The sequence below is a fragment of the Leucopleurus acutus genome (genome assembly GCF_964270905.1).
Source record: "Leucopleurus acutus genome assembly, chromosome: 10".
NCBI classification, from domain to species: domain Eukaryota; kingdom Metazoa; phylum Chordata; class Mammalia; order Artiodactyla; family Delphinidae; genus Leucopleurus; species Leucopleurus acutus.
This window is the reverse complement of record NC_139153.1, coordinates 6,781,413-6,796,446: the sequence shown is the minus strand read 5'-3', so window position 1 is coordinate 6,796,446 and position 15,034 is coordinate 6,781,413. Positions and strand designations below refer to the sequence as shown.

Sequence of the window (15,034 nt, the reverse complement as noted above, 5' to 3'; positions counted from 1 at the left end):
TGGGTCTCATTTAAGTCGTTGACCCCAGAACAGGGCCCAGCACATAGGCACGTGATAGGCAGCTTGGGGGGGATAAGGAATTCTAGAGTCAGGAGACCTCATTTCAAGTCCTGACCCTGCCACTTCCTTACTGAGAGACTTTGGGCAAGTCGCTTTCCGTCTCTGAGCCTCAGGGTCCTCATGTGTTAAATGGGCCCGCCGGAGTTCTGTGAACGCCGGGATTATTGTTTTTATTCTTGGGTCCTCCATCAGGGTAAGTGTGGGAATGAGGATGAGACCCAGTGGAAAGGAAGCCCAGGGTTTAAGGCTGCTCTGCTTGCCTGGAGCCAGGGCCAGTAAGAACGGCCTTTCTCTTGGGTTTCACACCGTCATTTCTACCCTGTCCAGTTTGTGTGTGTGGAAAGCCTGGTGACCGCTGTGGTGGACATGTACCCCAAAGTCTTCCGGAGGGGCTATCGGCGGGAGCTGCTCATCCTGGCCCTGTCGGTCACCTCCTATTTTCTGGGCCTCGTGATGTTAACGGAGGTGAGTGATAAGGATACAGGTAAGTGATGTGAACAGGGTAGCGCAAGGGTTAAGCGCCTGGGCTTTGGGTTAGCGGATCTGACGTTGACTAGCTGCGTGACCCTGGCTCCAGGTCCAGCACTTCTCGGGGACTCCGTGTTCTTACGTGTGTAATGGGTTGTTGTGAGACTCCATGGCCGTTTTCATTAAGCCCTTAGCACAGTGACCTGCACGTGTAAGTGCTCAGCTCAAGGTCTCCACTTCACTGCCAGAAGGAATAAAACTCCCAGAGGGAAAGGCTGGGTTTACCTGGTCATCGTGAACGTCCGGATGCCGGGGCCACCCCTTTTAGTAACTTCTGGGTGAAGGGGACAGTGTCAGCCACGGAACCCTCAACTATTTACTGTTATCGGCCTCAAGTTCAGAGGAGGCTTTTCTGGGGCATCACTGAGAATAGGCATGAGGACTTGGGCACCTTCAGGCACTGTGTGTTCCCGCCCCAGCCCCTCATGTGTACCCTCTTCTTGTCTCTGCCTGGGGTCAGGAGGGGCTCATCATGACCCCAAATTAAGACTGTCTCATAAAGCCATGTTTCTCTTCGCTCCTGCAGCCATCCTGTCAAATAAATACTTTCTTAAGTACCTTGGGAAGGTGTGATTAGATATCTTTTTATCCACACTCAGAAAATTAATTAATTTTAAAAGCCAAACCACCCCCCCACCAAAAAGCCTAAAAACTGTTGTCTAGGGACAAGAAGAGGTTTTGTAAGAAACATGGAAAGAAATGAGGGAATTCAGAATCTGTCAAAGCAGCTGATATGGTACTGAAGTCGGTCTGTTGATTGTCATCCTCCACTTCTCAGTTCAAATGCCACCTCCTCCTGGAAGCCACCTCTGCTTTCCTTCCCACTCAGGACTTCATTCTAAGCTCAGTTCAGCCTCCCTCTGGCCATTACAATGACCTGTCTGTTCACCTGCTGCCCCCACCAGGCCCCGAGGTCCTCAAGAGCAGGAGCTGACCCTGACCTGCTCTGCACCCTTGGGACCTGGCCTGGGGTGCGCTCTGGGGCGTGGTGGCTGGTGTTATTACTGCTCCTAGTCATTGTCACATTAATGGGAGTGATAGTCAGCATTTGAGCAAATGAGTGGTGAAGCACTTCCCATTTCCTCCTCTGCTCTCCCCACACGGAGAACCAGGGAGGCAGTGAGCAGGGCCTCATTAAGTGCTGATTAATTAGGCAAAGTAGAGTCTTTTGTCACGCACAAATTGGGGGGTTAACCTGATGCCTTAGAAAGGCTGGTGGCACTACAAGAAGAGAAGGCATTGGCCGGCGTCCCCGGCTTGCAGCAGGCAGGTAGAGCGCCCTCCTGGACACCGGCCCTGGGTGCCCTGCTCACAGAGCCTTCCAGCCCACCCTCCTCCAGGCCTCGGGTCTGCCCCGGGGCACCTGGGCCCCCCCCCCCCCCCCCCCGCCCATGAGGGAGCCAGCGCTGTGTCTGCCCAGGACCAGCGTGTCCTTGAGTGATCACACCGGGAAGGTCACACTGCCAAATGGGCCCTGTCGGCCTCAGTAATTGCTGGCAGGATCTTCTCCCTCATTTAAACATATTTAAAGCTCTGCTCTAGGGAAAAACTAGTCCACAAATATCTGATCTTCCACTGAGGCAGTGTGATGGGTGGTGAAGGGCACGGGCTCTGCAGCCGGACACTTGGGCTCAGTCCTCAGCCCCACGGCTGGGCAGCTGGGTGACCTGTGGTGCGTATTCTCACTGGCCCGGGCCTCGGGTTCCCCCACGTGAGCACTGAGTCTAACTGTAGCACCTGCCCTGTGATCACACTGTGCAGGAACAGCTAGACTGAGACCTGGGACCAGGTACCACAGAGCTGGCACGTGGAGAACACTGCGTTAAGGCTTCCTTCTGGGTTATTTTAATGTATGATGTTTGTGGAAGGAGACCCTCGGGAGAGCAATTAGGAGGGCAGTCCTGGGTTTAACTCAGAAAGCTCCTTACGCTCAGAGACCCGAACGCCTGCCATATCTGTCACAGACAGGAGGCCCCAGACCAGATATGGCCCAGCAATCCATGTTGTTTCCCCCTCACTGTGATTTTTTAAGAAGACGAAGAGGTTACCAAAATTAAAGAGAAAGATTTCTCAAGAAAATTTGGATTTGGGGCATCTTCCAGAAAATCTGCAGACCTGGCTGCCCAGGCCTACGTCCCCCAGCAGCAGTCGACTGGAGTTGTGTGGCCACGTGGGGCCTATGCTCTCCAGTTAGCCACAGTCCCCACCACTCCCTGCCGTCACACACTAGGACCACTTGGACTCAGCACTGAGATGTTGCCCCTGATCTAGTTGAAGAGATGAATAAGGAAACAAATAGTCCCAGGGTGTGTGGTCTTTCACATGACAGAAGGAGGCCCGGGGGCTTGGGGAACACAGAGAAGAAGCTTAGTCTCAAGAGGTCCCCGTGGCAGACACATAAGGAGGCTGTCCAGGCTTCATCCTGGCCTCTTAACCCCCGTCCTTTCCTGGCATTTGGAACACCTCCCCCAACCCGACCCTCCCTCCCTTTTGTACTTTTATTTCTGCTGCTTTTGATTGTCCCGCTAAGGGCTCTCATTGTGTTGTAGGATTTTCTTTACTGATCCCAACCCTTCCCACACCTGCATCTGGCCTCCCCTCCTCTGCCCACCCAGACGCCTCCCCTGCCTCCCAGAGATCCTTCCAGAGCACCTTGGCCAGCCAAGCTTGCACCTCCCTGGCCTTCCACTGAACTTAATCATCAGAGATTTGCATAGCACAGAGCTGGCCCACTTTGTTCCTGCATCCCACAACGATTGCGCACCTACTGTGTGCCAAGTCTTTGGCCAGAAACAGGGACACAGCTGTGGACAAGCCATTCAGAGTCCCTCCCCAACGGGGCACTCACTTCATATGATTCAATTTGCACTTACGGGGACATACTGCAAGCCGGGCCCTGCGCTGAGGGTGGGAGACACACAGAGGACCAGTGCGGGGGCCTTCCCAGCAGGAGCTCAGAGCTAACAGAGTAGCTGATGGCAGAACACTTTTTTTTTTAAACTATGAATCCTTAAAATGTGCTATGGAGGCCCAAAGAAAGAACGAGGCTGTCAGGGAGGGCTGCTTGGAGGAGGTGACATTTGAGATGAGCTTTGAAGGAACTTGCCCAGTGAAAGGGAATAGCATGTGCAAAGGCACAGCAGTGAGACAGTCCCTTGGTGTGTCCAGGAGGGAGCATATTGAGGGGGACTGTGGGAAGGGGAGCTGAGGCCCAGTGAGGAGGGCAGCCCTGGCTGGCAGGCTGAAGGAAGCCAAGGGGTAATTGTAAACTGTAGGGTGACATGGTTGGATTTGCAGGTTGGAAAGGTCCCTGTGAAAGCTGGTGTGTGGAAGGGTAGGAGAGGGAGGCTGGAGGCAGGGAGGCCAGTGGGGAGGCTGTCACAGCCACCTGGAGAGAGGTGCTGAGCCTTCCAAACCTCCAGTCTCTGGTCTTCTGTGTTGTCTCTGACGTTTGGGGAGCAGGGACAAGACAAACCATCGCAATCTCAGCAACCCCCCCAGAGGGTGGTCTTAGGGGGCGCCCAGGTGTGGTGGGCGCAGTGTTCCAGGACCCTGGGGAGACCAGTCTGTCCTGGTGGAAGTGAGTCCCGGCTAGTGGTAGCCGCAGGGCGGAGAGCCCTTCCCAAGGCCAGCTGGCTGACCCTGCTCTCCAGCTGTCTGTCCCTCTGTCCATATTTCTGTCCTCTCACTTCCCAGGGTGGCATGTACATCTTCCAGCTCTTTGACTCCTACGCCGCCAGTGGGATGTGCCTTCTCTTTGTGGCCATCTTTGAATGCATCTGCATCGGCTGGGTGTACGGTGAGTAGAGGCTGAGCCCTCGCACGCCCCAGAGGCCGCCATGGTGCCCAGCACATGGACCCCCGGGACCCGGCTGGGCCTGGGTTCCCTGTGGCCGGTCTCCATCTGCATCAACCTCTTCGTCCTCCCCTCAGGGACTTCTTGTCCTCCTGCTTTTATATCCCTGCAGCAGAGGGAGGGGTTCCAGGCTCGGACACTGTGACCTTGATTCTATCCTTCTGCCCCTGATGCTCAGTTTTCCCACCTGCGAAATGGAGTAGTGTCTCCGAGCAGGAGGTAGTGTAGGCAAAGCAGGCGGCCCAGTGCCCGGCCCTCAGTCAGCACATGCCTTCTGGTTCCCCAAACCGTGTGAGTGCGTGAGGGTTGCTGGTCTCAGTGATGATGCACACTCCCAAGTGTGGTTCGGGAATAGACACCCCACAGGCCACCCGTCCGGCCCTCACCTTCGGAGCCCTGACCCCCGCCCCCGTGCAGGTCAGCCAGCCCCTGGCCCTGCCTCAAAGGGACCACCTTCCTCCTTTCCCCCAGAAACTCCTGCCCGTTTCCTGGACCTCACTGCCCAAGGTCAGAAGGGGTCTTCCCAATATTGAACCAGAGTCCCTTCTACCGCAGTTTATCCTGACACCTCACATATGTAACACCTTGGTAGTTTTTAAGCGGTAAATAGGGTTCCTGCCGCAATGTGTCTTGGGCTGGGGAAACCAGACACTCATAGCCTTCCCTCTGAGTCTTGTACAGAAATCTTCTGGGGTGTGTGTGCCCGTCTTCTTTATTCTGGACAGGAAGCAACCGCTTCTATGATAACATCGAAGACATGATTGGCTACCGGCCGTTGTCACTCATCCAATGGTGCTGGAAAGTCGTGACCCCCGGGATCTGTGCGGTAAGGGCCCTGCCGGGAGCCGCCTGCATCCCACCTACCCACGTACTTCTGCACCCCAGAGCCCAGACCTGGCTGAGGCCGAGACTGAGGAGGTGATGTCCCCTGGGGACCCTCTGGGCGCTCAGAAGGTCCGAGGCGCCTGGCACTTTTCAAAGCCGGCATTGTGGGGACAGTCTCTGGGCTTGGCCAGGGGGCCCCACTAGGACCCCAGCCCTGCAGCCAGCTTGCTGTGTGATTGTGAGCAAATCACCTCCCTTCTTGGGACCTCAGGTTCTATGCCTGCACATGTATAGAGGCGGCTGGGACCTGCCTCTGTGGGGGCCGAGGGTCCTGTGAAAGGCCTTTGGCTCTGCTGTTCACAGTGAAGCAGCAGTGTGAGGGTGAAGGGGCTCACTCTCTGGCCCTCACGTCAGACCGGGAGAGGCCTTTGTGAGAGGACGTTTAATTAAAAAGACAAAACCCCCTGCTGTTCAGCCAGTTCTTGGCACTGGAAGTATCTCAGAGCAGCTTCACAAACCATCTTAGTTCTGAAAGGCAGCTTTGAAACCAGCCCTGAGAAGTAGCTAGGAGAAAATAATAATTCCTGACTGGGCAGAGGCGGGGGGTGAGGCTCCTGGGGGTCGCGGAGGGTCCCCTGGGATCTGTGGGGGTCATTTCCCCATGTTTCTCGCTGTGGACCCAGCAGGGCGTCACCTCTCCGAGGCCGCCACACGGGGTTGACTGTCTCCCCTGCTGGCTGCCCGCACGCAGGCTGAGGGCCGCCCCAGGGACCTTTCCCCGTCTCCCCGCAGGGCATCTTCATCTTCTTCCTGGTCAAGTACAAGCCCCTCAAGTACAACAACATCTACACCTACCCCGCCTGGGGCTATGGCATTGGCTGGCTCATGGCCCTGTCCTCCATGCTCTGCATCCCGCTCTGGGTCTTCATCAAGGTGTGGAAGACGGAAGGGACACTGCCGGAGGTGAGCAGCCTGGGAGGAGGGGTCAGGAAGGGCGGCTCAGAGGTGGGGCGTATGGCTCAGGGCAGGGCTGGCAGTGCTGGGAGGGCTGGTGAGTGTGGGCACAGCCATGGGCACGTCTGGGTCCCCGCTTCCTCATCTGGGCAATGGGTGTGATGAGAACGTGCCCCTCCGTGTCTCCCAGGGAAGCCTGGCCAACTCCTCCCTGGCGGGTATTCGTCAGTACTGCTGTGCTGAAGCCTTGGGGTTGAGACATTTTCCCTGAGCTCAGCCTCAGTTTCCTCATCTGTAGAATGGGTCAACAGCAGTCCCTCACTTACAGAGGTTGTTTGAGCACTCAGTGAGTATGCAGAGGGAAAGCGCTTAGACCAGGACCTGGGAGAGAGAGAGAGACCAAGTGTTAGCTCTTACTGCTCTGTTGATTCTGTTCATTAAGGACCCCATTCCCAGGGCACAGGGAGAGGGTCTGACATTTGTGGAACATCTATCCTGTGTCGTCGCTGTGCCAAGCTCTCTCTGTGCTGCATCTCCTCTAGTCCTCAGAGAAATTAAGTCATTCGCCTAGGATCACACAGCCAAAAATTAGCAAACCAAAATTTTTTACCAATCTTATTGAGGTATGCTTTCTGTATTGTATCATAAAATTCACCCATTTCAGGTATACAATTCAGTGGGGTTTTTTTTAGTAACTTTCTGTGTAGTGCAGTCATCACCATAAATCAGTTTGCAAATATTTGTATGTATGTATTTATTTATTTTATTTATTGATTTTTAAGATCCCTGGTGCCCATTCCCAGTAAGCCCTGTTCCCAAGCCCAGACACGCACCAATCTGTCTCTGTGTGTGTGCCTCTTACGGGCGTTTCCTGCCAGTGGAATCCTGCAGTATGTGGTCTCCTGGTAGCAGAGTGAATTTGGACCCCAACCCGTCATACCCCCCCACCCACTCTCTCCTCACTCTCCTTTCCCACCCGCTGGCAGATCGGAAGGTCTGAGTCAGCTTCTCGCCCATTTTGCAAACTGTCTGCCGTGTGGCAGACGCTGCTCTAAGCCGTCTGCAAGCACTAGGCCACTGACTCCTCACAGCAGTCCTGTGAGGCGGAGGAGCTTCCTGTCCCCACGTCACAGGTGAGGAAGCTGAGCACAGAGAAGGGAAGCAAGTTACCCAAGGGCACACAGCCTCTGAGTGATGCAGCAGGTACCCTGTGCCCCCTGCCCCCGCCTCGTTCCTGCCCCAGCGCAGCACCCCAGGGCTCTCGGGGCTGACCTGCGTCTCACAAGCATGCGGCCTGTGTGCAGACATGCACAGGCAAGAGCCAGCTCTCCTGCCCACCCAGGGGCCTGAGCTCCAGAAAAGCCAACATCCAGCCAGGAGGCGCAGGCTGAGAGGGAAGGTCCCTTTCTCCAGCCTGCTCGTGCCCTCAAGCAAGTCAGGGTCCTCCGCTCCTGCAGGGAATGTAGGTCAAGGGCAGTTGTTAATTCTGGTTTGGGACCAGACGTGTCCAGAGGAGAGCAGCCCTGGAGCCCTAACCCCTTGGCCATGGCAGGCCCCTGCCAGTTAGTTCACCTCCTTCCATTTCCAGAAGGTTCTGCCCGCTGATGGGAAGGATCTGGAAGGAAAAATGGGGTCAGAGAACTGCTGTGAGGGTGGGTAGTCTGTGCTAAGAGCTGTGGATGGGTCAACAAATCTGAGGCCACCTCATGACAACGCTAGAGGCAGGTGCCACTGTGACCCCCTTGGACAGATGAGGGAACGAGACACAGAGGATTAAGTTCTTGCCCCAGTTAAGTGGTGGGACTGGGAGTCAAGCCCAGGTGTCTGGTTCCAGAGCCCGTGCTCCCAGCGCCTGTCCTGTGTCAAGAGCCTAACACCATGCCGGGCACCCAGGAGGTGCTCGGCATTGCCAAGGGGTGGGCGGGGGTGCGGGAGCTGCCTGTTAATCCCATCCGGGCAGGATAGGTCCAGCCTCTCTCAGGCACGGCAGGATCTGAAAGAGAAAACAGAACCTTGATCATAAGAAACCAGCCACCCCAAAGTCTTCCCAGCCTTCCTGGGGAGAAGGTTTATGCCCAGGAAAGGCCTCCCAAATCCTGGCCTGATGTCTTCTGGAGGTGCACATGAGGCTGAGGTGTGGGACCCGAGGCTGGGCCGAGGGGGCAGGAGCGTGTGTCCAGGGTCTGCCCGTGGCCTCCACTCCCTCATCGGTAGAGTAGACGATGGCCACCCTGTCTGCGCCCAGCCCAGAGCCGGCCACTCTGCCAGGCGGCGTGAGGCTGTGGCCTTAGGGATAACGTTTCCGTCTTCAGACACACACCGCCTGTTCCCCTGGTTGGGGGAGCGTGATGACAGCCTTTTGTGGGAAACGTACCTGTTTATCCAGCGATCATTATATGAACGGCTCTGAGGTGCCGTAGCTCATCCTCACAGCAGCCCTTCGGGCAGGTACTCCTATCCCACTTCACAGACGGGAAAACAGCCCAGAGACGTTAGGTGACTTGCCCCACATGTAGGGAGGCTAAGCAGCAGCTCACACCCCAGCTTCTCTGTCTCCACGGGTACAGCTCTCAGGTCCCGGCCACCTGCAGCGGGCCAGGTACAGCGTGGGCACTTCCGCTCACTGTCTCCTTACTCCTCATCCAGTGATTGTCCCCATGTCCGGGGGTGGGGGCGGGAAACGGACACCCGGAGGTCCACGCGTCGTCCAGGACAGAGCTCTGAGTGGCAGGGCTGGGGCTGGGGGCTTCACTGCCCCGAGGTGTCCACCGTGCCGTTGGGAGGTGCCGAGGCAGGCCCAGGACCCTGGCGGCCGCTCTCAGACAGCTCTTTTCCTCTCCAACCGTGTAGAAATTCCGGAAGTTGACGACCCCCAGCGCCGATCTGAGCACGCGGGGCAAGCTTGGGGCAGGCCCACGGACGGTGATGGTTAATGACTGTGACGCCAAACTCAAGGGTGATGGGACCATTGCAGCTATCACAGAGAAGGAGACGCACTTCTGAGCGCCCCTGCCACCTTGATGCCTCTTCCGCTCCTCGCCCGCCCCGTCTCCGCCGTCCCCGCCCTGTGTACAAATGAATACCTGAACCACGTACTTCACCTAATGCTAGAGGCTTGCTCGCTTTGCACAGGATTCATTAACAAGTTAATTTTAAGGTGGCCGCACCCACTCTGCTTTCAAGTCACATCCCCTCCTCGCCCCCCAGTTGCCATGTGAGTAACAATATGAAGAGATAATCCTGTACAGGGACTAGTATCATCCTCTCGTGCTAGGACGCTTTTAACCAGCATTTTCTAGGGGTTAGGAAGTTGTATCATAGGGCCAGACTTTTATACTCGGGCTGTGGGGCAGGTGGGCAGGAGCGATGCCTGTCCCCCTCCGTCGGCCTTTGAACCCACCGGTTCGTGTCCCACCTTTGTCCCTGACCGCACAGCTGCCCTTCCTCCGCGCTGCCATGCTTCCCCTTCAGCCCCTCCCTTTCCCATCCCCAGCTTCCTAGAGGTGGGTTTGCAGACAGCAAGGCTGTGTCAGAGAAGAAGTCCCAGCAGACTCAGGACTCCTGGGTGGCAGGCCCTCCTCTTCCCTGGTCCCACCGAGTGATCTGGGGCACTTCCCTCCCCTCTGGCGTGTCCCCAGTGGGGCGGGCTGGATCAGGTGACCTCTGAGGTTCTGCCCACCCGGCTTCATCTCTTGGGGGTGCTCTGCGTACCTCCTTGGCTTGCAGACCCGCTGTTGATCTCGGGTTCTTCTGAAGACTTGCAGGTGGGCAGTCCCTCGCCCCTCACCCCCTTATTTAAAGTCAAGTTTATCATGGAAACTTTGTGGTTTGATCTCATCCATGAGCATTCCCATCCTCGAGACCAGCCGGGTCCTCGGCCCTGTGGCAGGGCTCCTCCTGGCCGTCTGCTCACACCCTCCGCTCTGCCTCTCTGTCCTCAGAAGGGCTGGCTGGAGTTGCCTGTGCGCTGGTTCTCGGGCCCGGGCAGCAGCCTCTATTCTGCTTGCGGCTGTCTGTCCTGCCACGGCTCCCACCGGGATCTGCATTGTAGGACCTTCCAGCAGCCTCCAGGGAGGGAGCTGTGGTCGGGCCTGGAGCCTGGTTTCCTCCTCCAGCCCCTTCTTTGTCCCCCTGCCTCGTTTGGTCCCTCTCGCTCTCGTCCCTGCCCTCCTCCCTCTCCTGCCATCTTGTGACCTCCAGTCCCTCCCCATCCCTTCCTGTCACCAGCAGAACCCTGGAATTTTCACAAGGCTTCTTCCCTACCTTTTTCCCAGGAGCCAACGCACCTGCCTCCCTGGCCAGGGAGCTGAGAAGCCTCAGCCTCACTGATGGGGAGATGGGGGCTCCCACCCGTCCCTCGGTACAGCCCTAGGGTGTGGGGAGGTGGCTGGTGCCGCGCCAGGCCTCCCTGGCTGACCCCTCTCTTCTTTAATTGGATTTGACGGCAAGCCTCTGCCTTGGATCCGGAGTTATTTGGGGACAGGAAAGGTGCATTCTTTATCCTTTTCCTTTATGTTCCCTATCTTATTCGGTGGAAATGCAAGTTTCCTCCAAACAGAGGATTTAGTTTCCTGTAATAAACCTGCGTGTTTGATTGGCCCAAATGCCCAGCTTCTCTGCCCCGGCCAGCCCCCATCTGAAGCCCGCGTTTGCTAAGAGGGATGCCAAGCGCCCCCCAGGCAAGTCGGGATGAGCTGTCTGCTCCGGTGGAGCCAGGAAATGGATGCAGGAAGACCGGGGCTCTGGCTGAGCCCCCGCCTGTGTCCATCGTCGTCTGCTTTTCTCCCAACAGGTCGGGGAGGGGGTCTCCCCACTGCTGCTGCTACCGGTTCTCCACCAACCACTGTCACCAGTGCACAGCCCCACGGCCTAGCTGGGGACAAGCCGCATTGTACTTGTGGCACTTAACACTTCACTTACTTCACGGGACTCATGGTGCAGGGCGGAGGGAGGGTTTTTGTTCTTTGCTTTTTGTAATTTCCTACTAGTATTTGGGTAACTTTGGGGGGCGGGGAGGGAAATGCGGGGGCAGGCGAAACGTCATTGCAGTGACTTTTTTGATATTCATTAGAAACAATACATCCTTTCTGAAATATTTACAGTATTATTAAAAAATGAACAAGGTTGTACTGTTTTGCATAATGAACGTTTTTATTGGGTATTCAAAGGGTACACGATTGTCAGCTTACTCATTTTTAAAAATTAAAGAAGTGAACAAACTCTCTGTGGCTGTTCCTGGCAGAGTGGTATTCATCGGGTGGTTCTTCCTGTTTTATTACTTCCGTGATATTCCTGCCAAACCATCTTGGCATTTGGAGGTTGCTGTTTCAACTGGGGATTACAAGTTAGAAACACCCAGGGCTGTTTCAGGAGCCCACACTGCCTTTCATGTGATCCCCATGCACTGAAGGTCTACTGTGTGCTAAGTGCTTTACAAAATTTCTCTCTTTAAATCCTACCACAACCCCACTTTATTTGTCTGTTACTTCCCCTGCTTTACAGACAGGGGAAATTGAGGCACAGAGAAGTCAAGCCATTTGCCCAGAGCCTCACAGCTAGTAAATAGCTGGACCAGAAAGAGAAGTCAGCTCTGTCTGAACCCAAAGCCCAGTCCCCTTGTCACTACACCTTACTCTCCCTCAGGCTGCAAGACGCAGAGAAGGCGAGAGCCACCCCGTGATGGCTGCGACGGTTGCCACAAAGCTCATGCACCTGTCCTAGGGGGCAGCCCTGCGTGTCTGAGGCAGGCAACGGGGGGAAGAAGGAGACAAGGATTTGGAGCGTGCAGCTCTGCTTTGGGCTCTGGGATCCATCTTTGGCAGCCTCAGTTTTCTCATCTCTAAAATGGGGATAATACCTCCTGCTTCAAACTTGGGATGACTGTGAGATCCTATGAACTCTGGATGTGAATGGTAAAGCTTTGTGTTCACACTGGTTATCATTATCCTGAAAGAATTGTGCCTAAGCTCTCAAAGTGTGTTGTTGCTCAGAACTTAGACAAAAATCTCTAAATCTGTGTCTGAGATTTCCAGACAGTGGCTCAGGACCATGGAGTGTGCTTTGTCCTGCTAGCACATGGCACAGCAAGGTCGTCTGCACACAGGATCTGCTCATTCCTATCTGGTTGGCTCTTTTGCTTAAAATCCAGGTCCACCTGAACCTGTCTTGGCCTCTTGCCACGTGTGAGGTGGTAACATCTGCTCACAGGGAAAGCATCCCACAAAGATCCAGAATTCAGAAAATCCCTGTGACTCCCCAGAGGGTCCCTGAGTACCTTATACCTTCACAGAGCCACGGGGATCGGTCCAGTCACCCGTCCCCTGCCCACGTGCCCTCCTTGTGTCTGAAAGTATATTGTGTTAGGCAGTGATCAGCAGCAAGGCACAAAGAGGCTGCGTCATGGAAATGTGGGTCTCCCTCATTCCCAGGAAATCTGATTTGCAGACTCCCGAGCTTACAGAATTGGTAACTTGTGGCATTAATTCACCCAGTAGACCTGGCAGGCTGCAGTGTGTCTAGCAACCCCTGCTGGCCAAGTGTGACTCTGCAGCCTAGCTCTATTAGGTGCTGCAATTAGCCAGAGGAGAGGGGAGGCCTAAGATATTTTTCTCTGGGTTGAGGGAGGGGGTCAGGCACCAAATAGCTGGCACTTTGGGCTGAGAACTGCAAATTCTGGAAAATAGGGTCATGTATTCGGTAGGTCTTACTGAGTATGCACCGTGCTCCTTGCCTGGACCCAGGACTAGGGGTATTGAGAAAAGTGGAACAGCCCCTTGTCTTGAGTGTCCCTGCCCTTCCTCGTCAAGAGGAGAGGTGCCCACACTCCTCTGGACAGGGGCAAGTGCATGGGGAGAAGCTGCTCTGTCTTCCCCAGTCTTCACCAGCCAGTCTGAGCTCTGCAGTGTGGCCCCGGGCAAGTGTGCCCACTTCTCCGGGCCTTGGATTGGCCACTGGTAGAAAGGTGAAGAAAATGTGACCCAGAGAGGAAATACAGCTGGCTCAAGATGCCCCTAGAAGTCCTCTGCCCTCCCGTCTCATACTCAGCCCCCTGCACCCTCTCAGGCTGTGAAAACTCAAATGAGCCCTTGGCCGGGGCACCTCATGACCCGCTAGGGAGCAGAGTCAGTCTTTGTTGCCAACTCTTGGCCTTCTCTGTCTCTCACTTTTGAATAAGGTCCACTTCGCGAAGGATACTGAGAGGAGCCACACAGGCACTGCCCTCAGAGCTTCAGGCTAGCTGGACTGTCAGGACCACCCCCACGAGAAACTCCAGGGCAGAACGTGCCAGGGACAAGTGCTCAGGGAGTGCCAAGGGCAGGATCAGAGCAGTTTATTGAGCACCTACTATGTTCCAGGGGTCATGCCTGCATTACCTCATCAGAGCCTCACAACAAACCGAGCAGGTAAGTGTTACCCCATTTTTTTATATAAAAGAACTAATGTTTAGAGACCATAAATAATTTGCCAAAAAATGATACCGGATATACCTCCTGGAGAGTGGAGGAGCTGAGTAGGACCGAGGTTTGCCGGGTCTGCCTAGAGGCCACATACCAAAGCACTTAACCAAGGACTGGAGACTTGAGTTGCGCCTTGAGGGATGGGAAGACTTTGCCAGGCGGGGAAGCGCCTTTGAGATGGGGGAACAGCCCGAGGAAAGGCAGAGGCAGAAAAATGTCTTTGGAGAAACATGGTGAAAGCCAGAGTCCCGCCCCCCAGCCCTGGTTTACTCTTATAACGCATTGTGCGACTTCACCTGCTGTGTGGCTGCGGTGAGCCCTCCCCAGTTTCTCAGAGGAAGGGGTTTGGGTAACACCAGCATCAGTGCAGGTCCTGGCACAGAGCAGATGCTTCCTGGGGCAGGGGCTTCGATGAATAAACACCCAGCTTGCCTGAGAGTGGGGAGCTATGGGAAAGGGAATGAACAGGCACTGAAGACCTACCTGGTGCTGGAAACCATGCTGGCTCCCCCATAGGTAGCACCCTGCCCTCGTTCCCCGTGCGGGTTGGCATGGTGGTCACCTTCTACCAATGAGCAAATAGGCTCGGAGAAGTCGATTTGGCTGCCCCAGGTCCCAGAACTGGATAGCTGCAGAGCTATGGTAACAGGTCTGGGGTCTCCAGCTCCAAGGCCCATGCCCTTTCCATAGACCACCTTTGGAAGGCACTGAGTGCCGCCATGAGCACTGATGGATCATTCATGGCCATGGGGAACCGGATGGTGGTGGAGGCCATGTGGGAAAGATCTGAGGGTGTTCAGGAGCCTTGAAACACCTCAGGTGACACTAGGGACCTCTAGAAGTCTCCAGAGTTTCCCAGAAATGATATCCTGCCACTGGGGTTCACTGAGAGGGACAAGGGAACGTTTGGGGCCAGTGAGGTGTTGATAGTGGAAGGGACCATTGGGACCCCTGGAGACCTAAAAGACAAGTTAGGGGGTACTAGGAATCCAGCAGAATTATGTGGAGCCATCAGTACGTGATGGAGCCCTTTGGGAGCTAAGAGGGGTTGAGGGTACTGGATGGTACCCGTACTCACGCACATAGGGGACCGCTGGGGAAAATGGAGAATCATCGCAGAGTATGTCAGAGTTACTAAGGGCCATCCAGAGTTGTAAGAATATCAGGGCCCTTGGTCATTACTGCGGGGCTATGGAGCCATCCGGAGTTCTAGGGGGCACTTGGGGTCACCTTGTGGTAAGCGTGTTTCTGGAGAGCACCCTGCAGGATGCAGCCTTGAGGAAAGGGGAGGAGGGGAGCTCAGCAATGCTTTCCGGGGGCGGGGCAAGGCAGTGAATCTGACGTGAATGTGAGT

At 55.5% G+C, this 15,034-nt stretch overlaps 1 protein-coding gene across 1 annotated transcript in view; it reads left to right on the top strand.

Moving 5' to 3' along the window:
• The window catches only part of SLC6A11 (solute carrier family 6 member 11), a 118,489-nt gene extending 107,056 nt beyond the window's left edge, over window positions 1-11,433 (top strand). Inside the window, exons 10-14 of the mRNA XM_082848735.1 lie at window positions 388-525; window positions 4,285-4,387; window positions 5,170-5,270; window positions 6,062-6,232; window positions 9,074-11,433. Of these exons, the coding sequence (XP_082704861.1) occupies window positions 388-525; window positions 4,285-4,387; window positions 5,170-5,270; window positions 6,062-6,232; window positions 9,074-9,226 (666 nt within the window). The 3' untranslated portion in view covers window positions 9,227-11,433. The remainder of the gene's footprint in view (window positions 1-387; window positions 526-4,284; window positions 4,388-5,169; window positions 5,271-6,061; window positions 6,233-9,073) is intronic.
• Window positions 11,434-15,034: the final 3,601 nt, after the last annotated feature.